This window comes from Pterocles gutturalis, unplaced genomic scaffold (assembly GCF_000699245.1).
Source record: "Pterocles gutturalis isolate BGI_N339 unplaced genomic scaffold, ASM69924v1 scaffold9906, whole genome shotgun sequence".
Lineage (NCBI taxonomy): Eukaryota > Metazoa > Chordata > Aves > Pterocliformes > Pteroclidae > Pterocles > Pterocles gutturalis.
The window spans coordinates 16,575-41,868 of record NW_010103044.1 but is presented as its reverse complement, the minus strand read 5'-3'; the positions used below and the strand labels follow the sequence as shown (position 1 = coordinate 41,868).

The 25,294-nt window shown below is 40.9% G+C and overlaps 1 protein-coding gene across 1 annotated transcript in view; it reads left to right on the top strand.

The window, feature by feature from the left end:
- Nucleotides 1–679: 679 nt before the first annotated feature.
- KIF5C (kinesin family member 5C) overlaps nt 680–25,294 on the top strand; it is a gene marked incomplete at its 5' end in the record, with an annotated part of 30,706 nt that continues 6,091 nt past the window's right edge. The window contains 14 exons of the mRNA XM_010086535.1: nt 680–847; nt 1,933–2,037; nt 2,377–2,525; nt 6,451–6,599; nt 9,312–9,487; nt 11,603–11,671; nt 13,944–14,150; nt 15,130–15,276; nt 17,503–17,691; nt 19,768–19,885; nt 21,188–21,264; nt 22,636–22,745; nt 23,597–23,698; nt 24,312–24,372. Of these exons, the coding sequence (XP_010084837.1) occupies nt 680–847; nt 1,933–2,037; nt 2,377–2,525; nt 6,451–6,599; nt 9,312–9,487; nt 11,603–11,671; nt 13,944–14,150; nt 15,130–15,276; nt 17,503–17,691; nt 19,768–19,885; nt 21,188–21,264; nt 22,636–22,745; nt 23,597–23,698; nt 24,312–24,372 (1,827 nt within the window). The remainder of the gene's footprint in view (nt 848–1,932; nt 2,038–2,376; nt 2,526–6,450; nt 6,600–9,311; nt 9,488–11,602; nt 11,672–13,943; nt 14,151–15,129; nt 15,277–17,502; nt 17,692–19,767; nt 19,886–21,187; nt 21,265–22,635; nt 22,746–23,596; nt 23,699–24,311; nt 24,373–25,294) is intronic.

Genomic DNA, 25,294 nt, shown 5'->3' with positions numbered 1-25,294 from the left:
GCTGTAACTACCTGTGTTTTACCTGCTGTCTGGGTGAAGGAGGATTTTTAATTACATCAGCAGTAAAAATCACTCTGCAAATCTAATTTAAAGAGTGTGGTTGTGATGAAGACTTCTGTTAAAATGTTGGGAGATGTCCTCACACAGTTGCACTGAGACCTCCCCAGCTTATTTTCATTGCAATTATTATTACTACTTCTCTTTAGATTCTCTTGCTCAGCTCAGAATTATTCCTCTGTCCAAGATGCTGAGCATACATCCTCATTGTAGTTCTGTGTCTAAATGATGTCTGTTATATCTCAGCAGTTTTTTGTGTGAGCTCTTTGTACTCATGAAGAAGCAGAAAGGACAGAACCTTTATTTCTTACTGTATCTGTGTAATGGTATTTTATTATTCTTTTGCTACAATTTTTTTGTTATTCTTTGCTATTTCTGGTCAAATTTTATTGCTTCAGGGCAAAAAAAAAAAAAAAAAAAACCCAAACTTTAAAGAAAGAAAGAAATGAAAAGCTTTTTTCCCAAGGCTTTCATTTATGATGAGTCTGGTTAATTTGGCCACGTTGGGAGAAAGCAGGAGCTCATTCTGTCATCCATGAGCTTTAGTTGCAGCTCCTGGCATAGACACTGCTGTCACTGCCGTGGTCTGGGCTCTCCAGTGAATGGACTCATACTTTAGAAGGTTTTAAAGTCACTTAAACAAAACCTTTCATATGTGATTACAGATATGAACGAACACAGCTCTAGGAGCCACAGTATCTTCCTCATTAACATTAAACAAGAGAATGTGGAAACGGAGAAGAAGCTCAGTGGAAAGCTTTACCTGGTAGACTTAGCTGGAAGTGAGAAGGTAATCTTCCCCTTTTCCTCAACTGCTGACTTATCCTGGTAATGTCACTAAACTGATCATGTGAATGGGTGTCAGTGCAAAGCTAGGTATAGTTACAGAAGTCTTTTGTTGTCATTACTGTGGCAGGTTTGGTTTTTTGTGATGTGGGATGGAGAAAAGGAACAGATCAGAACCGTTTGTTGGTATGAAATGCAAACCCCAAAACTCGGCAATATATCTTCATTTATAGTTAAGTTAATTGAACCCCAGTGTACTTTTTATGTAGCTTCACATTTAGTTATGGGCATTTGAATAAAGTAATATAGTTCTTATGTAGCTTGTCGTATTAGACTGCTGTTTTAATTTGCTTGTATTCAGACATGTCCTCTCATTGTGGTCATAGACTTCTATTTCTGAAAACAAAAATTAAAATGAAAGATTATGTTGGATAGCCTGAGCAGCTTTCAGAATGCTCACTGGGACACACTAGTTGATAATCCATCATTACAATGCAGAAGCCATCCATCAGAGTAATTAATCATGTTAATTTCTATTATTGCATGCAATACTAAATGTTAAATTAAAAGCTCCTGGTGGTGTTTCGACAATGAGTGCCTGGTCAGGCTCTGCTCTCCTCTGAGAACTGCACCTCTGTGGTTCATTATGTTCCTTTGGACATTGTACAGAAAACCTGAAAGAAGGGTTTCCTTGGTAGATTGTCTTCTTAAAAGATACACTTATGTTTCCTTTTATGTGGCATTCATTTTTAGAGGAAAGCACAGATACTATAGTTTAAATGTAGAGAAAAATATATAGCTTTATCCTACATGCCTCTGCCCTCCCCTCCCTGCTCAGGAGAGCACAGGCTTCCCAGCCTTTCCCTTGACAAAGAAAGCGTGAGCTTGCTCTTACAGTGGAAGAAAGGCGTAAGTATTGCAGGCTTCCACGAACACAAAAGTACATATAAATTCTCCTCCTTCATCCTGAGATAAGCTTGCTTTGTTTTTCTTCCAGAGCATCTTTAACTGTTGCACTGTCTGCATTGTAGCCGTATTTGTACAGAGTGCTGGTAGCTGAGCCTGACTGTTGCCTGCTCTCTTTGGTAGGTCAGCAAAACCGGAGCAGAGGGCGCTGTTCTTGATGAAGCTAAAAATATCAATAAGTCTTTGTCTGCTTTAGGCAATGTGATATCTGCCTTGGCAGAAGGAACTGTAAGTAATCCTGTTTTGTGTTGTTGAAGAATGGCTTTTTATTTATCTGTTTCTTTGCCATGCACATAAAAAAAATAAGCTGACATTTCAATTGAGAAAGAAGAAAATATTAGCTTTCCAACCACAAACCAGTGACACTTTTGCTATTCTACTAAAGATAAGGAACTAATTCTGAGTGATTTCACTTGAGTGGTTATCCAATCTTAGCACAATCAAAACAATTACTCTTCAGCATTGTATGCCTCAAATCCATTAAGCCTGTCATTGTCGACTCATGTTCTCTCTCATTACGTTATCATTATTTTTAAAAATTGTTATTGTCTCTTACATTTTGATTAGAAAACCCACGTTCCATACCGAGACAGCAAAATGACCCGCATACTTCAGGATTCCCTGGGTGGGAACTGCAGAACCACCATCGTGATATGCTGTTCTCCTTCTGTGTTCAACGAAGCAGAAACAAAGTCAACCCTGATGTTCGGACAGCGGTGAGTCCTACGCAGCATTAGACTGGGTGACACTTACTCAGGCTCTTCCACGTGTTCTGAGCCAGCCGTGCCGAGGGGAGTGAGATGAGCAGGCCTTTTAAAACAGGGAGGTTATGGCTTTTGGGGTTGTTCAAAAATAGTACTGGAGAACTTGAGAAAACTGTCTCTCTATTCCCTGTGGTACCAGAAAAATGTTAATGGTGGCCAGCAGCTGCACTACTTAGAAGCTCTGGTGAGTTTTCCTGTGGAAAGTATAAAGCGTTATAGTTCTTCTTTGAAATTTAATGGGGAAGATAATGGTACTGGGCAGTTTCCTGCTGGCTAACTTGGTGGAAAATGTTTGCTTTATCTGATACTGCTTGTGATGCTGTTAAGATGTGTCTTCTCCTTGAATGGCATCTCAGGGCTTAGAGTTGGAAAAAATATTTTTTAACCGTTAAGAAAAATGCAGAATGTGGACACAGTGCAATATTGACAGCTTCGATAGATTGCCATGAGAGCTCACAGACATTTTTATATGATTGAAGGATCTTAACAATTTAGGAACAAGTCCTTGGAAAAAAGCAAGGATAAAATAAATGTCAAGGTGTTTAGAGAGAAAATTTCTATTCCATAAGTGTTTGTTGCCAATAGTGGTATGAAATACATTTGGAGAATTTGCAAAAATAAGTCAGGCTCAATACATAACTACTGCTTTTGTTGCAATTGAGGAAAACATCGTTACTTTTGAAAATTACTCAGTTTTATGTATGTTTATTTGTGTAACAGCAGAAAGAAAAAAATACTAGCAAGTTACGATTGTTTGAAATACGATTTATTTAATAGTTTGTACAGCATAATAAATTTGTCTGAAAATGGGGTTGTTTTCCACCGTGCGTAATTTTTGCATTGAAGCCCATGCTCTTTAAGGAGCATTTAATATTGGAAAGTAAAATCACATATAAAAGATTAATCTGACAGTCATCTATTAATCCATTGCCCCACTTTTATCCTTTAATGTGAGTTTTCTCTAGATTTTGGTGAGGGAAGGTGATCCCTTTAGTGTATTCATATAAGAATCCGTAAAAGTGCAGGACAAGAGCTGCAGCTGGGTGCAGTCCTTCGTAACGGAGAGTTGTGGGTTAGTGCAGGTTAGGACAGTTCTGCAACATTGCCAGACCCCGTATTAACTTGTCCTTGCCATCTGCTGCTGGGATTTGTGGAAGGTGGGGAGGGACCCATGTGCTGCAAGCCAGGTAGCTGCAAGAAGCATCAGTTCTTCTGATCTCTGCTTCCTATAGCGTGTCCTTCCTATAAGCTGCTCACTTCAATAACAGCATGCAGGAAAAACTCCCCAAAGGGAACTTCACAGGTTGCTGCAGTAAGTTTTTATGGAACAGGACTATAAAAGGAGGAAGTGGTTGTTAACATCTAATCGAGTGAAGGGTTGCTGTGCAGTTTTAATTCACTGTTGAACGATAAACATAAGTTTAAATTATTGATGATGTAAACTTCTAGCGAAATTCCGTATGTTATAATGTGCATCACAGGAATTTTGAGTAAATGCAAATGTTAAGATGCAGTAATTAAATACAGAGTATTAACAATTTTGAAGTATAATGAGTTGCAGGTTTTTGTTGATGGTAGAAGTTTACATGTTTTGATGGTTCACAGTTTAATCCTCCCCACATACAATTTTCTGGCTGCAGGTGATTTCAGATGAGTGAGTCTTGCACCTCTATAGGACAGAAGAGTGGTCCCAAAGTTCCTGCTAGCTCATTCTGGATGAGGCCCCAGGGCAGTAAAGCAGCCGGAGGGACATTTCATTTTCAGTAGATGAGTAGGTGCTGTGTTAGGTTGCAGTCTGCTTGCTGTTATGCTGAGCTCTCTGTCTGCAGGTATGGTTTGAAGTAAGAAGAAATGTAAGCAGTAAAACATCATAGTTCAGATTAAGGGGATTAAAAGGCAGTGTAGCTTTTTATTATTTTATTTTCTTTAATCTAGATTAAAAGGGGTTTGCTTTTGCTCTGGAATGTGTAACAGCGCTGCAGGATCTGTGGGAAGTTGTATGCTTGGGTACGTGAGGAGGGGTGTGTAGAAGGAGTCCAGCTTCTGTGTTATTTCAGTTTGCATTTCTCTTGGTTTCGTTTCTCTTTTCAGTAATGGGTGAAACTTGTTCTTCTGTTCAGAGCAAAATAGTTTTCAAACTGACTTGCACCTCTTGGCTAGCAGAGCTTGGAGTGACATGACATGACTGACACTTGTCTAGGAAGAGGAACATTTTTAAGATATTCCTTACTGAGGACTAGGATGTCAGCTGAAAGAACTGGGAAAATAGCTAAATACTTCGTGAGAGTGCTTGGCTTGGTTGGGGCTTGTTGTGGGGTTTTGGTTTGTTTCCTTAAGAGCAGTAGAATTGGGCTGAAATGGGAGTTTCTCGTGGGGAACATTCAGTTGTAAGGAAGGAAATACAAGTGGGAGGAGTGGTGATGTAGTAGACCTGCAGAGCAGCACACATACTACACACAGGTGGTGTTATTTGTCAGTGCTCTGGATAGGAATATTGGTGTCTACGGGAAGTGGTGTCTTTTATGGGCTCTTTGGTTGTGGCGTTTCATTCTTCTGATGTGACAGCATTAAGGGCCTGAATAACATTAAAGGGAGGGTATATGAGCCATGGGTGATTACTGGTTCCTCCGTCTTTCCTAGCAAGAAAGAAATATATTGCCATTAAAATACGTGTTAGGAGTAAAATTCATCTTCACCAGCCCTCTTGCACTGATCAGCACCTGCTCGTGCTCCTCTGTTAGGAGTGAGTTGGTTTCTTCTCTTTCTGCTCCATCTTTTCTTGTGTTTTTATATTGTTTTTAATTTTAGTTGCTAGTAAGTACTTCATCATTAGGGTCATGCAGTCGATAAACTTTATGGTGTGGCATCTTTTTTTCCCCTAGTGCAGTGAAATGAGTGGAAACTTGAGCCAAGCTTTTGGCAGAGACAATATGTAAAAGCTAACCATGAGGCATCTGCGTATTTTAAAAGTACGGGGTTATTTAAAAATGTGTCTAAGGTAATAAAACTCCTGCTTTCCACATAGTGCAAACCAGTGGAGCGCAGTTTGGAGTATGAGGCACAGATGCGGGAGTGTCCTTGCTGACAGAACCAAGTTTCAGGATTTTTAGTGATTGGCTGTGTTTAAAGGATGCTGTAGAATTGGTAAGTGGAGCTGTGAAGAAAATAATTAATATCGTGTGCTCTCCCCAAAGGAGAGTTAACCAGTGTGTCTGTAGCCCATTCCCAGGTGTAGCAGGTTTGTCCGTTATTCCTTTACTTAACCTCTCTTTTATCTGATGCCACTGAAGTCATTTGGAGGGACTTAGTGTCTGAGTAGTGAAGGGCAAAGATCTGAAGCTTTCTTAAGTCATACTGACTTCTTTGCTTTTTCTTTTTAAACGTGGATTTGCTAGAGTAGGTGTTGTGCGGTTTTTTTCGGCTTGCTTTGCATTTTCTAGTGCAATTGTTTAGGTTCAGTTGGAGCTCAGCATTTTCACAATAATAAAGTGGTGGTGGTGGTTATTAGAAGGGTTTTAATTCTGTGACAGGTGACAGCTGACCTAGCAGAGCAATAATGACAGGACTTGGTTTTGTCCTTGATCCAAGAACAGTTTCCAGAGCTGGGTTTTTTTGGAGGAATCTGGAGAGGCAGATCCATGTCTGCTCCAGGTCACTGGCAGCTGGATTTTGATACGGAAAAATTTCAGTTGAGGCTTCAAAGTAGTAACGCTGCTGAGGGTTTGAGAGGAAATGGAATTGTGGCTTTGCACTTTACTAAACATTTGCAATTTATTTTATAGTTTCCTTTTGTGTTATGGAAAAATTCCTGAATCCTTACTGTTGTACTGAGATAAAAGTTGCAGAGCAACTGACACCTTCTGGTTTTGTTATGCAGAGCAAAGACGATTAAGAACACAGTCTCTGTGAATCTGGAGCTGACTGCAGAGGAGTGGAAGAAAAAGTACGAAAAGGAGAAAGACAAAAACAAGAGTCTAAAGAATGTTATCCAACACCTAGAGCTGGAACTGAACAGGTGGAGAAATGGTAGGTACCAGAAAATGGGAATGGGTACATGTCTCTGTATTTTTTTTAAATTAAATATATTTAAATCTTGCTTTAAATCACAGAAGTCATACTAATTCTGAGCTCACCGTGCTTCGTAATAATAACTGAAAGGTGAAGAAGCAAAAAGCAGGGAAGGCAGCAGCAGCCATTTACAGAAGGTACCATTTTAAATGCCAAAACTAGTGTTATATCAGATCTAGAGAATACAGGAAGGCATCAATAATTTTTAGTAATGTTATTAATATTAATAAAGAAAAGGTAAAATGTCATTATGTTTGGGTATTTTTTAAAGAACTCTGCTCATCAGACATGAGAATCAGTTCGGTTATGCTTTAAGGTAACTAGATCTCAGGGCTTTTTTTATAATTGATTTTAGCATTAAAATAATAAGTCTTAGTGCCATGAGTAGGAGTGTCATCTGATTGGAAGAATCTCCACTTGTTTACTTCTGTGGCTCCTAAGTGAAATTTATGTTGAGAACAGCCCATTTTCTGTTTAGAAACAGGGAATTGCTCTTCAGGGTAGGCTGTAAGATCAAGTGTAGGATGGTAGAGGAGGAACAATATTTTTATGCATACATACAAATTAAAGAATTTTGATTTAATCTGTAATGTTAACAAATAATTTTAGCAAACCATCCTTACTTTTATTGTTTTATTCCATGTATTAAAAAAAAAAATAAAATCAAACCTCAAACTCCAAAGAAACGGACAACTCCCCAACCCAAAGAAACTAACCCTGCACCCCCCTTGCACCCTGAAATCCCAGCAAACCCCCAGCGGTAAAACACTGCTTCTTTGGGGTCATTTTTATTTTCTAAATTGCTTATCATCCAGGTCCTATGTGTTGATGTGTCTTGCAGATCAGTGGTATCAACCCTTGCAAATGTGAAGTGTCTAAAGTGAGAACAAATCAGTGATTTAATTATTAGTCACAATTTGTTTTGCACAGTCTGGTTTTGAACATCCTGGGTGAAATCACTACTTAGAAGATAATACCTGACCTTTATGGGTGCAAAAAATTGCTTCTTCCTTCTTTCAGCTCCCTGTGCTCTTTACTTGCCTTTCAGATGAGATCGTTACCTAATGATTGTGCTCCGTGTCTTTCTCTGGAGACTTCAGCACAGGGAATATTTCCCTTATCAGCATAGCGCAATTGCTATGGAGACGATTGGGCTGCTGGTGGTGTTGAGGGGTGCTGGGGATTTATAACCCGCCCATGTTGCGCGTGTTTCGTTCTGTGTTTGCTAAATGTGATGACTTTAATTTCCTTCCCATCCTAGAAACCGTATTTTTAGAAAACCCTGTGTAGATCCTTTCTATATCCGTGTAAATAAGCCTTATAACCTGCTGTCTCTATTGTTTTGTCTAAATACACACACCTCCTCGTCCCCTCCATCTCTCCTGCTTTTCTCATTGGCGTTACCCAGCAATACATTCAATGCATTCCAAATACTATTGATTTCTTGTCTGACCTTCTGCAATAGCATTGTTTGGAAGGATACTCTCTCAAAGGAGGCTCACAGTCTCGAAGTGTCACAGAAATTGCATCTTGAATATGAAATGCAAGATAGATGCATAAATATTCCATTGGTACAGCTTATTCTATACATTTAGAAGACAATAGACAAAATAAAATTGTAGCAGAAAATGGGTGTGCCCCATTCTCCCTGAAGCAGGATTTCAACAGCCTCGTATCCAAGTGCACAATTTGGTCTTTGTTTTAGAGGTAGGAGGTTATTTTCCTCCAATGAATGAAACTCTAAAGATGTATTTTGGGAATCTCCTGATGGATTCTCCACAGCCTGAGGAGCGTTGCCGTGTGTGCTGAGTCCCACGCTCTGACTGAGCCCACCTTTCCTAGTCTGCCCCAGTGAAATGCAACAATGAAAAATCAATTTACATTTTCCCCAGTAATAATCCAAAATATCATCAAGCCATTAGCAGTAGGGAAAAAAGTATTTTGAGCTAAGTACTTTTATAGAGGTTATGGTGCTTGGTTTCAAATTAATCTTTTTCATGCTTTAAGCTTGAAAAAATTATCTTCTCCGTTAGTTGGTCATGCTATTTCATGCCCTGTTTTGTTTTGCTTTGGGGCCTGAATTAGCCTGCCTTTTTGTTTTTTAACATATTTATGCTGTTTACTTGTTTCCATGCCAGCAAGATAAATAGTGCGTATGCTGTTTTGGTAAGAGGAATGGCTGGTAAAGCTTTATGGGACTAAAATATTGTAGCTTTTCATAGAAAGAGAAAAAACGTGTCTACGCAGAAGGGTTGGATGTAACCTTCCCACACCTCGAGCAGTGCACGCAGCATTCAGCAGCTTGCAGAGTCTCTCACCAGACTCTAATGAGAGTAGATTCAGTGTCTGACACCAGCACCTCGCCTGTCCCTCTCCACTGAACTCTAACGGGCTTGTGATTGCAACGCACCGGCGTTACCAAAGAAAATATTCCTAGGAGAAAATTATTTTGAAAGAAAATGTGTAGGGAGAACATGCTGTCTGGTATGCATAGGCAACATCTGAACATTGGCATGTGCCTTGTGTAGCTGGATACGGCCCTTCTTCCCTTCGCCAAGTCCCTCTCGGCAGCTGTGAAGGACCATCCTGGGATGGGTTTGGGATGTCCATGGTTTTGTGCAACCCTCTCTCTTGGATTGTAGTGACCATGGATCAATTATGTACCCACAGGAGAAGCTGTGCCTGAAGATGAACAGATCAGCGCGAAGGACCAGAAGAACCTGGAGCCTTGTGATAACACCCCGATTATTGATAACATCACCCCGGTTGTTGCCAGCATCTCGACAGAGGAGAAACAGAAATACGATGAGGAGATCGCCAGTCTGTACAGACAGCTGGATGATAAGGTGTGAACGTTTGGGTTGACTCCATTGTCTGGGTGTGAATGGAAAATTAAGCCAAAATGGGAGGGTGCCTCTGTATTTCTTGAGCACTATGAACCTGAAAATATCCCAAAGTTCAAAACACTATCACTGCATAAAAACAGATCTTGTCCTGTGATGTCAGATATCTGCTTCCATTCCCTCTGCAGACAGTGTTTGTGGGCGTTCTCCAGGACATTGGAGGCACGTTTCCCTTTGATTTTAAGGTCTCAGTTAAGGCTTTTCAGCACTCTTTTTCTTCAATGATCTTTTGTAAAATCCCTCAGCAAACTCTAACATCATCTTGGAGTCACAGGAGAAAGAAAAAAAGGGAGACTGTATCTTAATATTTTTTAATATTTATTGTATATTAGAATTTTAAGGAAGATATATAAACATCCTTTTGGTCTCTTTTGCTCACGTTGTTCTAGCTGTGAACACTGCCTTGAGTGCAGGTGACTTTTTTTTTTTCATTATTTGCACAGCTTGAAATACATCATTGGCACTTAAAGCTATCAGCAATACATTTACCAAGCACTTGCAATTAATAGCTTTTGTTTGTTTGAAGATAAGAAGTGGGTAAAAAAAGGCATACCAAAACCACTGACCATTATGGATAAGAACAGCTTAAAAGGCTGTCTAGCAAAAGTTTTCAGAAGAGCTTTAATCATGAATCAAAACTTGATTTTTTTTTTCAATTGTAATTCGCAGGAAAATATCAGAAAAAAGCCTACTGTTTCCTTGGGTGTTAATATTAAAGTTCAGCTGTTTCTGAACAGGGAGGGAGTGGACAGCGGTGTTTAAACCTTGCCTCTGATGTGCAGGAGGTTTCTCTGCACAGTCTGGTCACACACAGCAGTATGTTGATGGCGTTCAAAATAACAGTTACAGCCTTTAAGAAGTTACAGCTTTTCTGTGATGGGGAATACATTCCCGGTAGCAGTCTCTAGCTTTTATGTATTGATTAGAAAAAGAAAAAACGTCAGTCATTATTTTACTTCCCCTCATCTAAAGTAGCAAAGCCCATTGAATTATTCTTGAGGGAACTGGCAGCAGGTTTGAGTTTTACCCTAGAAAACATGGGAAGCGTGTTTTGGTGCACTACTGCAGTACCACAGGAGCTGAGAAGGTGTCTGATCCTCAAAACAAAACCAAAATATCTCCATTTATAACTTGTTACATTGCAGACCGTTCTTCTGTTCTATCTGGGACTATTTTAACATTAGCAAAGGAGTCAATATATTCTGGTTTGTAGCTGAATTTGCTATCAGAAATCAATCTATTAGCACGCTTATCAGTGAACACAAAATGTCTGTTGGTTCTGATAGAGTAAAAAGCAACCCATTTACCTTTGAGTTCCTTTAGAGAAGGGGATCCATCACAAGAAGAGATGGACTTCATCAGGTCCTGTGCTTGCTGTGCCTCCTGTGGCTTTTTGAAGGAAGGGCTCATGCAGCAGAGTCCATCATCACTTCTCAGCTGTATTTAAGATCAGTTCCTACCCGTGAGGATGCTGTCCTAACAAGAAAGTTGAAGTGCTGGTAGAATTGGATGCCTGGCTGTGCGTCGCCTGGCTGTGCGTCACCTGGCAGTGTTTCCTTCAGGGTCTGTGATGGAGCAGGAAAATACAAATGCTGCAGTTGAAGGGTCCAAGTTCTGGGTTGTGGTTTGAGCTTCCTCTTTCAGTAATGCTGTACATTGTCGGTTAATAAATCTGTCTCTAATGATCAATCTTCAGCTGAAATTTGGGGACAGAGTAAGAGGAAAGGAGAGAGGGTGTGTATGTATTTGTACAGCTATAATCCATCAGATATGTTGGCAAAGTCTCCTGCAAATTGTAAGGTGCAACTCTGACCACATCAGTGTTTCGTTTACCATCAGGGACACATCTGCTTAGGTATATACTAGAGACAGCTGCGTGTATGCATTGCTTTTATGTCACTCTGTGTACGTGTATTTTGCTCTCCTCTCGAACCACTGAAACATGCACAAGGTTTGCTGTGGCATTATTCTTCCTTCTTTTCTAGAAAGGGGAAATAGAAGTGATCAAATGAGAACTGTGAAAAGAAGCTAAAAATCTCCAACCCTATTTCATTGCAGGATGATGAAATCAACCAGCAGAGTCAGTTGGCTGAAAAACTAAAGCAACAAATGTTGGATCAAGAGGAGGTAAAAACCTAAACAAATAAAAGAACCCCCTTATGTTTTGCTTATGAGACCCTTGTTCGGTGCCCTCCAATCCTTGCCTTACAGACCACATTTTCCCTTTTCTGCACGTGTTCTAGACTAGCTCTGCTGACTTACTGAAGTCTCTGCCACTGATGTTGCTCCACATGTTCAGAAGGTTTATCTGCTTCATCTGAGAATCTTGTCCATCTCTTACCTTTGAAAGCCAATGCAATACTTTTGTTTTCTTTAAGGGAATGGAATTAATTTTTGTCTTCCACACATAAACTTCACCTGCACTGCGGGAGCGATTTACCTGTTCTGTCTCAGAGCCGTGATTAGCTCCATGATAGATGTGCTGCAGAGCAGCTGCCTCTCTCTGCTTCCCCCTAATTAACCAGCGTACTTTTTTCTGCTTGATTAAGCTAGCAGGTTAATTATAAATCTAAGGCCTGCCACAGATGGCATTGTGCTGATACTGGTATCTGGGTACCTTTTCACCACTGGCTCTTCCCTAGGATGCATGTTTTGGGGTGAAATTCTGAATCTTCCACCCTTGCATCTCATGTGCTGTCATCAGGGCTGTGAAGTGCTGCAGCCATCGGCTCCTTCCCTTTGTTTACAGCTGATTAGTATAATGTGTTGGTAATAGCCTTTTAAAATCTTGGTGTATTTTTCTGCATTATATCAATAAGAATCTTCTGGGGAGCTGTGTTTATGCTCTAGGTGATACATAACACTTCCCTTCACTTAAAGTCACAGTAATATTCACACAGAAAATTTCTCAAGTAAATGTAAATAATAGTTCCATCTGTGTTTAGTAGAAAGATTATTTTAAGCTATTTTGTTGTTTAAATATTTACATGCCATCTGGCTTTGGCAATTCAGTGGGTTTTTCCGTAACGTGAGTGCACTTCTGAGGCTGCAGCATTACCAGCGTGATAAATTTCCCTTACATCTGAATCCTCTCTTCGCCACTTTGGGCACATGCCAGTGTCTGAAGCTGCCTGGTTGGTTTCCTATTTTCCATTAGCACTCTGAGCCAAAAAAAAAAAGTGGTATCTTCTCTGATATTTCTCCTTTTAGGTGATCTGTTTTAGAGAAATGTTTCTGTCTGGCTTGGAGTCTCATGCTCGACTTCTTCATGGTCTGGGAGCTGGTGGGCAGTGGTGGGGCAGGGCAGGAGAAGTCCACCCAGCACACTTCAAGAGGGCAGATTTTCCTCTAGTGTCCAAGAAAGCTGCAGTATAGTAGTATTATACTGACCCATACATAGGGAGGCTTGGAAGTACGTGAGTTCTGTGAATGAATGTCCAAACTTTGCTGTTAGGATGATAATGCCTTCTTGTATCTCATGCGCTAGTTTTATATGTTGTTGTTCTGTATTTTATGGTTTTATGCAGTGTTAAGCACTGATTTTTTTATTATTCTGGAAAGTCTAATATTATCAATAAATGTTAGGTGGCACCTTTTAATTCTTTTCACATCATTCTGCAGTGTGTGACTGCTGTTGAGTCTGGTTTTGTGCTAAGAACCTGATATCTGAATTTTTGAGACTTTAACATCTGAATGAAGATGGACTGGTGCAAGGGCAGAGAGGACCATGCAACTGACCTCTTGCAGTCAGCGCTGTCACTGAAGCTTCAGCATCTCCCCCAGTAGCACACAGAGAGTAAATTTAATAAGTTTTCCAAATTGGAAGTACTCCCTAGTATGTGTGAAGCCTGCATTTTCTTCTTAATGTTTTGCCTCAGCAAATAGGAGCAGTTAATCTGTCTTCAGCATCAGGCTTCAGATGATAACTAAGAATAACCATCATAGGTTTCTGTATCAAAATGTTCCTCTAATGCCACAGATCTGTGAGACTGCCTGGGAGAGCCCTTTTACTTGGTTCACTTCAAAGCTGTCAGGCTGTGTTTAAACATTTCACTTTGTGGTATTTTTTGGTCTGAGCTGCAGCATAGGATTGAGGGCAGAAAATCTGTTTGGAGCTATGATACTGCTTAAGATAAGTTTCTGTGCCTCAGTCTTGTGTCATAATAGGATTTGATTAAGATTTTTCATTGAAGTCCAGAGCCTTTTTTGCTTCCTTCAGATACATTTGTGCTGAAACTGATGGTGTTTCTGGTAGAGCAGCAGGATTTCTTCTCTCCTGCTTTCTCTCTCTTGCACACACTCTTGTGTGCTCATGCTTTATCTGTTTTTGCCCTTTTCGATGTTGTCTTTTGAATGAGTTCTTGGGTGACTTAATGCTTCTTTGATATCTGCTTTCCAGCTTTTGGCCTCCACTAGGAGAGATTACGAGAAGATACAAGAGGAGCTGACCCGACTGCAGATTGAGAACGAAGCAGCAAAAGATGAAGTGAAAGAGGTCCTTCAAGCCCTGGAAGAATTAGCTGTCAATTATGACCAGAAATCCCAAGAAGTGGAGGACAAAACAAGGGCCAACGAGCAGCTGGCTGATGAGCTGGCCCAGAAGAGTGTAAGAGCCTGCGGTTTATAGTGCTGGTTCCCTCCTCGCCCCTTAATTCTGCACCTCCCCATAAGATTTCCATAGGGGTTCCCAGATAACTGCTACCTTTAAGCCGTTTCAGGAATCTTTCAGATGCTGCTGCCAAGTATGTTGTTATGTAGTTTAAAAATTGGAGTAGCAGGGAAGCTGTTAAGAGATCCGTATTTGCTCTTCTATCTTAATTAAACAATAAAATTAAGGTCATTCAGAAACTGCTCCGTGGAAGCTGATGGCAGATTGTGGCTCCCTTGGAACCTCTGTATTTTGCACACCATAGCGGCACCTGAACTGAGTGTGAGAACTGGCTATTCTGGGCTTTGATTATTTGAAAACTGTATTATGCCAAAAAAAAGATGTGAAAATCTGCTTCATGCAAACTGCAGCATTTTGTGTTTCTCTGGACTCTGTGCTGTGGCGTAGGGATTTTTCACAGAGTCAGGGGATCTCCGGGAAGGAATCGAAAAAAAAAAATCAGCTTTTTCAGCTGATATGTACTGATCTTAAGGAAAAAATCTGGTCTGAGAAAAATTAAGGTTGGCTTCCTAGCTTAATACATCCTTGTTCGTTAGTTAATTACACAAACTGAGGAAGCTGTCTGTTCTCATGGAAGACTTTGTTACTGACTTCAGTAAAACAGATTACTATGAAATCCATTTGAAAAAAAAATGGTTTTTATATCTTTCTATACCTGTTTCTCAGTGATTAACCTTCTTTGACATGTATTATGCAAATAAGATTCTTACAGGCTTTACTACCTTTAATAGACCTAAAGTAGCCGTGTTAGCAAGTGAGTTGTGAGAGTGGATTACAGCAAGGTGGAGCTGTACGCGTCAGTACACTGAGCCAGAAGGCACGGTCAGGAAAATACAAGACTCTGTAGCCTAGATATTGAAGAACTGCTGCCCAGTCTGTGGAGGGGAAGGTAACTTTTGCTTTTAACCCTTTTCAGAGTGTCCTGACAGCCACCCAGAGGGAGCTGGGCCAGTTGCAGGAGCTCAGTAACCATCAGAAGAAGAGAGCTACAGAGATCTTGAACTTGCTGCTTAAGGACCTGGGCGAGATTGGAGGAATCATTGGTACCAATGATGTTAAAACAGTAAGTTGGCTGTCTTATTGCTTCCCCCTGGCACCTCCTGCAATATAAAATTACTTGACGTGGAACAGAGCAGTCCTTCTCCCAGGATGCTGCTGTTTAGATCCTGGCTAGAGCAGAGAGTAAAATACTGTGAAGAGATCTTTGTCTGGGTCAGAGCCGGTCAGTGTCTGTGCACACAATTACCATGTTCATTCCCAGCTCAGTGTTCAAGGCCAGACTAACGCAGCCCATCTGTGTGTGGATGCATTTATTAATGGGGGACTGAGTTCCCCCCAGAACAATACACACGTAGCCCTACTCCTTCCTTAGCTGGCACGACCCAGTATTCCCAGAAACTGAAGAATCTTTATTGGTGAGATTTGGCTTCTAGTACTGACAGCTGCCCAGGACACCTGAATGAAAAGATCTGCACAGAAATTGTGTTTTCTGCATTCCACTGTTTGTTACCTCTCAGCAGTGGCTGGCTTCATCAAAGAGCCCACGCTTTCGTGTGTGTTTCTGAACACAAGATGCTTTAAGTGTACTGATTTCCATCATTGGTAAATTGGTGCTAGATACCACGAAAAGTAGGACCAGCTTAACTTTTGTGTTTTGACTAATGACCTTTACACCAGAAAAGTTGCAGAGGATCATTTTCCGGTGAGGTAAGAAGGTAAGAATGGGAGTGAAGGTGGTTGAAGCAGCAGAAACCTTAGTATCTGAACGTGCCTGGAGATGGCGCAAAGTTTGTCCAGCTTTGCTTTGGAATTTGTCCTGTCTGGCTTTTGGGTTTGCAAACGTGGTAAAGGAGGTAGATGAACAAAATGCTACGCCTCTGACAAGATATTTGTATAGTAGTTGCTAAATGGCACATCTCCGATGGAAACTTTTCATGGCCTGGAAATCCTTCAGGTGATTTTAAATGGACAGATGAGAAGACATTAGCACCATTTGAAAAAGAGCAATTGCTAAAACTGGTTAAGAAATTAATTCTCAGGATGTATATATCTCAATTGCTATGCATTTCATTTTCTTGCTTTTTGTTCACTTCTCAGTTTTTGAGCAACAATTTTTCCTGAACTTTTTCAGAGATTAAAGGTGAAAGTGAGTATGTGCAGCTGGAGCCTCTGAGAGCTGTTCATACCCAGCTAATGCCCCTTAGATCAGCAGCTGCTCCAGCCTGCTCTTACTGCAGAAGACACGATCCATGTTGCCTGATGTGGTTATGCAGGTGCCAGGACCAGAAGACCAGACTTTGCGAGATGTTACAGCAACCTCTGGTGGCCGTTGTGATAGGAACTACAGGAGGAGGAAATATTTGAAAATGGAGACAGAGGCTGTTTGCTACAAATTTTTATAGTAACAAAGATGTCAGCATTTTACAGGACAGCTGTCAGTGTAAATAACACCAGATTGAGAAGCTTTTAGAAGAATAATTTCAAATTTGTTGGCAATTAGCATCTTCTCAAAGTGTGTTTAATTTCAGACCAGACTGAGGCTTTTGGAAGCAGTCGCATTTTTTTGGCTGATGGGAGAAGATACAGCGTGTGTTACCTTCCCCTTGGCGATGCTGGGAAAAGGCGAAAAGCAGATGAAGTTGCCTAGCCATAAGCTTGCTCCAGGAGAATCTTCGGAGCTTGTCAGCAGGTTACATGGATTAAGTAGCTGAAGAAAAATCATGAAGAGAAAGACGTGCAAGTGAAAGGCACCACATTAAACCAGGGAAAGAAATGATGTATAAATAAAATGATAGTAATATTTAGAGAGTGATTAGTTTTCTACTGCCAGCTGAGATTTCCAGACCCGTGTCTTACAGCTCCTTTTTGAAGAAGCACAACCCTTCAAGACTTCTTTAATGAGTACTTTGAAAATGCTCTTCAGCTTTTAGCAGTTTGAAAGGAGGAAAGTTTCCTGTGCTGGTGACATGAGAAGGTTTCTCCAGAATATGCTCTTGCCATGATGGTGGGCTTGATTACTTTAGATGTTGAACCACTAAATTGATGAAGCACACTGTGAGGGCAAGCCTTAATTTCTCACTTTTGAGGCTTATCAGTGAAGATCATAAGAAACAGAGTGGTAGAACGTGTTTAAAGGTGACCTGAAGGTCTGTTGTGTACTTCTTGAGCATTGCTGTGCTTTCACAGAGGCTTCCTGGCTCTAGCCAAGAGTTTCGCAGCAGGAAGACTGCTTCGTGCTGACTTACCTGTAGGAACCACACCTTCAAGATTGCAATCTCTGTGTGTTTAGTTAGCAGATGTGAACGGGGTGATTGAGGAGGAGTTCACCATGGCACGGCTTTACATCAGCAAGATGAAGTCTGAGGTGAAGTCTCTGGTGAACCGCAGCAAGCAGTTGGAGAGCGCCCAGATCGACTCCAACAGGAAGATGAATGCCAGCGAGAGGGAGCTTGCAGCTTGCCAGCTCCTCATTTCACAAGTACGTGTGTTCCTTCCTTGTCCCTTTGCAGCAAGGTTTGATGACTTTCTCAGCCTCCTTCCTCATGAAATGTGTGTGCTAGGGAGCGAGAAATGAGACTTGAGGGAGCAGAGAGGTGTTTCTCTTGTCTGTTTTGTTGTTTTTTTTCTCTCTTCTCCCATTCCTCCCCCTCAATGTTTTTCAGCACGTTCTGTGGCAAGATCGTGTCCTGCTGGAGATCTCAACATGTTTTCTATGGCATAACACTCAAAATCCTCTTTGGAGTTATTTCCTCAACATGAATTTATATCTTGTACATTCACTTCAAAAGCAACCTCAGAAAGGAAGCAGTGATTGTATGGTTCACTAGCAAAACATTCAGACACCTCCCTAGGCAGCAAAATATAGAATAATACATTGTGGAAAACTTTACTATGGAGTCCTGAGGGTATTGGCTGTCCAGAAATGTTAAGTAAAAACTATACCTTTCATCCTCTCTTAACATTAGACCCTGGGCTGTCACGGCTGCTGAAAGAACTCATCCTGCCAACCTGTGCTGCTCCCTTTTTGGGGGAACTTGCATTGGTAAAGTAGATGAAGGCTTGACTGGCAAAGCAGCTGTGTGCGTGCGTCTGCTGGCAGGAGAGGACCAGGAACACGAGTGGGGAATAAGGGTCTCGGCACCAGGCGGTGGGACAGCCTCTTTTGGCCGAGGTGTTGGCTTATGCTGACCAGGTGAAGGAGTGACCTGCCTCTGCAGAGTTGGTGTCTGTCCTCTTACACTGTAGTGACACTGGAATCACAGACACTTCAATGCTCAGAGCTTGTCACAGGCATGACCAAGCCATTGTCCTCGGTACCTATTGACAGACAGGAGACTGGAAGTTTAGGATTTGAGAGATTTATCCAAATACTATGTTTACGTGGTGAAGAAACCAAGCAGAAATACCCTTACGCAGGTGATCACCTTGCCTTGGCATTTTGGAGGTTCTGCACCTAAGTGCATATTGAGGCCTGTCTGCATTTAAAACCGCAAAGAAGATGGGTGATGCTCAGAATCCTGTTAATGGGCAAATGCACCTTATCTATACAGCCACCAAGGGAGGAGAAAAGAGAAGCTGCAAGACAGGTCAGGAAGAGCTCAGAGAGATCAAGCGTGGCAAGCCTTAGTCCTCAGGCCTCGCAAACTCAGTCCCAAGCTGGTGGCCTGTTACTGCCAGTGGCAATGCCGTGTCACAGGGCTACACAGCTACAGTGTTAAGCCAATCCATAAAATGCTGCATCACCGCTGCGTGCTATACCAAGAACCTCCATTTTGGGGCCAGAACCTGGGAGCTGGCCAAATTTTGTGTCAGGTTTAGGAGTCTGTTGGAGGACTCACTGCCCAAAGCATGCAATGCGGGCATGTGCCCTTCCCTTCCTGGAGACCTCGGTGCCTGGAGGGTCTGAACTATTTTAGTTCCTGCTAAGGATTGCTCCTAAGTCTGGGCATTACACCAACCCAGAGGTCTCCACCCCTCTCTGCTGAGGTGAGCTTTAAGAACAGTGAACCATAACTGCTATGGTGGCCTTTTAAATAGGATGGAATAATTCCCACACAGTACCTTCATTTTATCCCCAAATTAGAAAATTGTAATTAATTTTTTTGTGTTTTTACTATGTTCTTCACTATATTCTATTTAAGCATAAGTCCTTCTAGTTCAAAAGGACGTTAGCAAGAAACAAATCATCAGGATGGCTGGGGAAAGTCGATCTGAGCTACTGGTTGAAGCATCCAGGTAGTCACCTGAGGAACCCAGTGTTGAGATGGTTTTTTGGATTGGTTTTAATGACAAATCCTGAGCTTCCCATAATGTTTTGGAATTACCACCTGTGCTGTTCAGTGTATGTCTTGGGCTATTAAGTGTGACCTTTAAAAATGCAGTCTGTTCTGGTCTGTTCGCTCGTTCTCAGATCCTTTGCTGTATTTTGTCCTGGTCATCAGCTCTGGACGTGGAGAGCTTTCTATTTTTCCTCCTTGATGTAGGGCAGTTCCTGAATTCTTAGGTAACAAGCTGTGGTACTCACATCTCATTGCTATTCCCCATCTCTTTAAAGCATGAAGCGAAGATCAAGTCCCTTACGGACTACATGCAAAATATGGAGCAGAAGAGAAGGCAGCTGGAAGAGTCACAGGACTCTCTCAATGAAGAGCTTGCCAAGTTACGTGCTCAAGGTACAACACTGGGTCTTGTGGTCATAATTTCTTTTACCAGCTCTACCTTAGGAAATTCAGTATTGGCTGAAGTATCATGTATAGTAGTCCTACAACATTTTATTGTCTGCTTAGTACTTTGCAGTGAAGACATAAAATTGTGATTCAGAATATTTAACACATTGCACTTCCTTGTAGTACATTACACTTCAGATAAAAACAGTATTATCTTTTTCAGCCTAGTTGGTTCACAAAATACAGAGAAACTTGATTTTTCAAAATATTTGAAAGCTTTAGGACAAGCTTTACCTTTTGCTTTAATGATGTGAGAAAAAAAACCCAACAAATACTGTAGCCAAACAGCACCAATCAATCTTGCTAAATCTCTGTTCTGTAAAATTGTTGGCTATCTGTCTTAATTTCAGCTGTCCCTCTGGCAGATGCCCTGCCCCATTCAAAATGAAGCTGTTTCCCTCAGGGTCAAGTAAAAGGTGTGTCTTTCCGAGCTCCTGTATAGGATCCAGCTGACTTCATTTTAAGAATTGCTGGTTTTTCCCTTTCTGATTTAACGTGGAAAATGTATATCAAAAGCAGTTCTTGTAGCATTGCTAAGCTCCTGGTTTTCTATAATTGCAATATGATCTAGTAGCTTCAAGATTATTCTGTATTTCTGCACGAGGGATCTTCTCTGACTGTGGGAGCAGCAGGTTGTGATGAGATTTAATTTTTTCTAACATCTCCTGCATTTTTAGAATAGAATTTTTATTCCACCATCTGATCTTCCTGTACCCCACTCATAAGAAATGACCTGGTTCTGGAGGCCACCATTTCCTGTAGAAAGTTTCTATAATTGCAATATGATCTAGTAGCTTCAAGATTATTCTGTATTTCTGCACGAGGGATCTTCTCTGACTGTGGGAGCAGCAGGTTGTGATGAGATTTAATTTTTTCTAACATCTCCTGCATTTTTAGAATAGAATTTTTATTCCACCATCTGATCTTCCTGTACTCCACTCATAAGAAATGACCATTTCCAGTAGAAAGTGAAAGGGGACAAGGAGCATTGTGATATGTGGAGTTATAAGAAGACAAAGGGAGGCTGGAAAGGTGCTGGGTGGGCTGTTAATAAAGGAAAAGGGGGTTTGGGTGGTGTGGTCACAGGCTGATGCTGCAAAGCCATGGCAGGTTCTGCCCCTCCCAAGCTCTCTCCCCTGATCCTGCTGCCCCCTGCAAAAAGAGGAACTGGTTTTTTTTGTAAATGTCTGGATGTAGCATATCCCAGAGGTGTGCGGTTAATTCTCAACTGTCTCCAACTTGAAACAGAAAAAATGCACGAAGTCAGTTTCAAGGATAAGGAGAAGGAGCATCTGACCCGGCTTCAGGACGCGGAGGAGATGAAGGTAGTATGGCGTGCGGCAATTTTAGAGGGCATTTCTCAGTGAGATCGTTCATTAAGCTGATAATTAGGGTGCAGTTTTGTCCTCTGTACACAGCACATGCTTTTAGAAAACACTTTCGGTCTCTGGCCAAATTGCCAGCTTCTGATAGAAAACCTGACCTCAGAAGTGACCTTTGCAATTTGAAATTAGAGAATTTGCTGGTGTTGAGGTTGTTGACCAGATGATGGAAAAAGTAAGTTACAGCCTGAACATCTGAGGTGAGTGCGTCTTCTGAGACCAGTTTGTAAGCTGAGCCAACTTCAAAGAGGAGGGAGGTTCAGTGGTTTGTGTTTGCTGCATCAGACATGCCTGGATTCCTCGAATCGCACAAATGGAGAACTGAAACGTAAGAGCCAGTATATTACATCCATAGCTGAGAACAGTTTTGTTATCTATGGCTGAAAAATGATATTGATTCACCTCTATGTTACTCTAATTTTTTGCCAGTGGAACTCTGCTGAAAGTCAATTTGCTAAGTAGTGAATCAGGCTACTGGGGTTAATATAATATAGGTACTAAAATTTGATAAAAAGAGGCCAGACCACTTTCCCAAATTTTTGGCAAGAATTCTGACTGTCTCCTAGAAATAATAATGAAATATCAACCTGTTTTCTGGTGTTTTCTTCTTCCTTTGGAATGCAAAGAAGAAATGTTAGGCAATAATGTGCGAGCTGTGTTTCTGATGGGGTTGCAAATTGCATAAAAGGAAAAATATAATTTTGCAAGGATAGTGATAGAGGTTTGTCAGCTTCAGAACTTTTAATTCCATTATAAAAAGTTTAAGTTATTAAAACATTTGTACAGATATTCCTTACAGTTGGAGGAAAAAAGCAAATCTCTTACAAGCAATCTAATAAGATGCATTGAGTTTTTCTTACTACTTGAGATAGATCCAGTCCTAGAATTTAAATAACAGGGCTGTGGATAAACAGTGCTCAGAGGAGGAGGGTGTTTTGTGTACAGGTATAGCTGTGCGTGTAGTTTCTTGGTGAATAAACAGGTGGAATAATAGAGGACTGGTAAGAACAGTGTCATTCTTGGCACTTGATATGCGAACACCGTGGCTTTCGCATGTAGTAGTTTTTGCAAGAAAATGAGTAGAAATTGGTGTACATCTGTTACAAAAAACTGTCTGAATTAAATGCTTGGATGAGTAGATGCCCAGTTTTATAATCACAGGAAGATCTACCAGACTCCTGAATTAACCGGATCTGATAAGCTTCACTCACATCCAGAAAGATAGGTTGGTGTAGCTGACACGTAAGAAGGAAGCTTGGCTGTGCGTTACTTGATTTCTGTTTCATGTGTGGCTCTGGTTTTTGCACCCTGCAGAAGGCACTGGAGCAGCAGATGGAGAGTCACAGGGAAGCCCACCAGAAGCAGCTGTCCAGGCTGAGGGATGAAATTGAAGAGAAGCAGAAAATAATTGATGAAATCAGAGAGTATGTTCACTCGCTCCATCGCTTTCTTTGTTCCTGTCCTTTTCTGTGACACTGTAGGGATGGTTTGGGGTTGGTTTTGTTAGTTTTAATTGATATCTATATATTTTGGAGTCTTACAGAAGGTAGTACCCTTACATACAACAGCCAACCCTCTGATTGTTTTGGGCTGTGGATTACAGTGCCTTTTTCTTTATTGTTGGGCTTTAACAACTCCATAAAATTATAGAGAGGAAAAAGAAAGAAAAATGTTACACCTGCAGGTCAGTGGGTAAGATAAGCTTGGAGGAGAACAGATTTTAGAAGATAAAAGTTTTGAGGGCCTCTCACAGCTGCTAGTCCTGCCACAGACTTTCCGCGAGTCTGGGTGACTCGAACATGTCCCGTTTTCACACCCTGAATATTTCTTCCTGACACAGCAACGTGACTCTGCTAGTCAGATACTCCAGCACTTGAAAAATGGAGTTCTTTGCTCCTCTACTCTTCTTTATGTCAGTGTTCATAAAATCTAGGCAATCCTGATGGTAGTGTTCATTCTTTAATCATATTTATTGTGTGACGAAAGACTAGTAATAGGGAAATGAGAAACACAAGGAAGCAGGACAGAAAGATTGCAAGAGCAGTTTGTGTCCTTTAAGGTAAAGGAATCAATTCACTATATTTAATTCTCCAGTATTTTCACATAAAAGCTGTTGTTCTTCAGATTCTTTATGCTTGAATTCTTTCATAATTTTTCAGTAGAGACTTACAGCTTTATTTTCTCTGTCTGACCCAATTTTGTTTATGGAGATTTACACGCCTTTGTTTATGGGCTTCGGGATGGAGCTGAATTGACTTTTTCTTTTGCATTCTAGTATGAACCAGAAGCTGCAACTGGAACAAGAGAAACTGAGTGCTGATTATGATAAATTGAAAATTGAGGACCAGGAAAGAGAGATGAAACTGGAAAAGCTCATGTAAGTCAACAGTTTTCTCATCTGGTGTCCTTGAATATAGTGTCTCTACATGTGTCCACAGGAGGTGGTGTCCTAGGGAGAAGCGTTTGTGCTGAAATATTCACATTGAAAATATCATTTCAGTAACAAAGCCAACATGCACTACTAATAAATGATTACCAGTTACTCCATGGTTTTGTATCATAGGTCTTTTTTAAGACTTTTTTTTTTTCTTTTTTTTTTTTTAGAGCTCTTATTTTATGAAATAAAATAAGCAAGTGTTAAATCCCTCATTCGTTAATGCAAACAAGAAAGAAGTTGTGGGCTTGGGATGGGGTTTTGGGGGTTGTTTTGTTTTTTAAGAAATAAATCAGACATCTGAGTAAAAGCCTTTCCTGGAGGTGAGAGATAAAAATTTCATGTGTGGACATTAAAATTGGAGACAGTGGCTCAGCCATTCCATGTGAGAAAGCTGCATATGTGGGACAGTCGAAAGCGTAATTACAGATGCAAAGAGATGTACAATTTGCTCACATCTGCAGATGTTCTACTCAAACTGAATGTTGATTGAGTCTCTTCTGTCATACATGACTTCAACGTTTTTGATTTGTGTTTAATGTTGTGATCTTTCTAGACTGCTTAATGATAAAAGAGAACAAGCAAGAGAAGATCTTAAGGGACTGGAGGAAACAGTGGTATGTCTTAATTACACTTGATTGAGATTTTTTTCCCCTTGGTCTTCATCACTGATGTACCGCCAAACACCTGTATCTGTGCCCAAGGAAAGGCTAAATGTGTGCATTTGGCTGAATTATGAAATTGAATTTTAAAATTTAAGTTTAAATGCCATTATTGTTGCCTCCAGTGAATAAGCTATCACCGGTAAGTCTACCAGTACTCTCTGTTCTGCTGGCCATGTTCCTTCAAAACACCTGAAGCAGCCAGCATGCTGAATAGTGTCGCTCCAGTTAGGTGACACATACCTGCCTCTAGCTGTACCAGTGTAACAGCCAACAGAAAAATATGACATTGTGTATGCAATGCTAAAAATCCAATCTGCGATGGATGACTTCAGTCGTGAAGCAGTTGCTGCACGGTTTTGTTGGAAGCCACATTTTTATCTATCTGCAGAATAAGCCAGCTTTCTCAAAGATCTCGGGAGCTGGTCAAAACTACAGCAGGTTCAGGAGCACCATAAGGTGATTTTTGTTGGTGTAACGCAGTTATTTACACAAAATCAGCATTTTCTCCTCTGTGTGATGCTTTAAAAATGAAGTGGCCTCCGGATCAGTTGGAGTTCATTAATGAAGCTGAACTATTCAGGTCCTTTCAGCTTTGGCTCCTGATGGCTCCCCCAGACATAAGCCTTGTTAAAATTGACTTATGCAAGGGACAGATTTAGCCAGCCTTTCTGATATGAACCGTACTCATCAGATACTTACAGAGCTTGCACATAGACTTGCTGTGCCCTGTGTGCCAAATGAGTGAGGCAGCTGGAAATCAGAATTAGCCAGTCTGATACCATCAGCTTGCAGAAACACAGATGCTGGTTTTTTTTTAATTTTTGACTAAACATTTTCAAAATATCTTAAATTAAAATTTTAATCACTTTGTTAG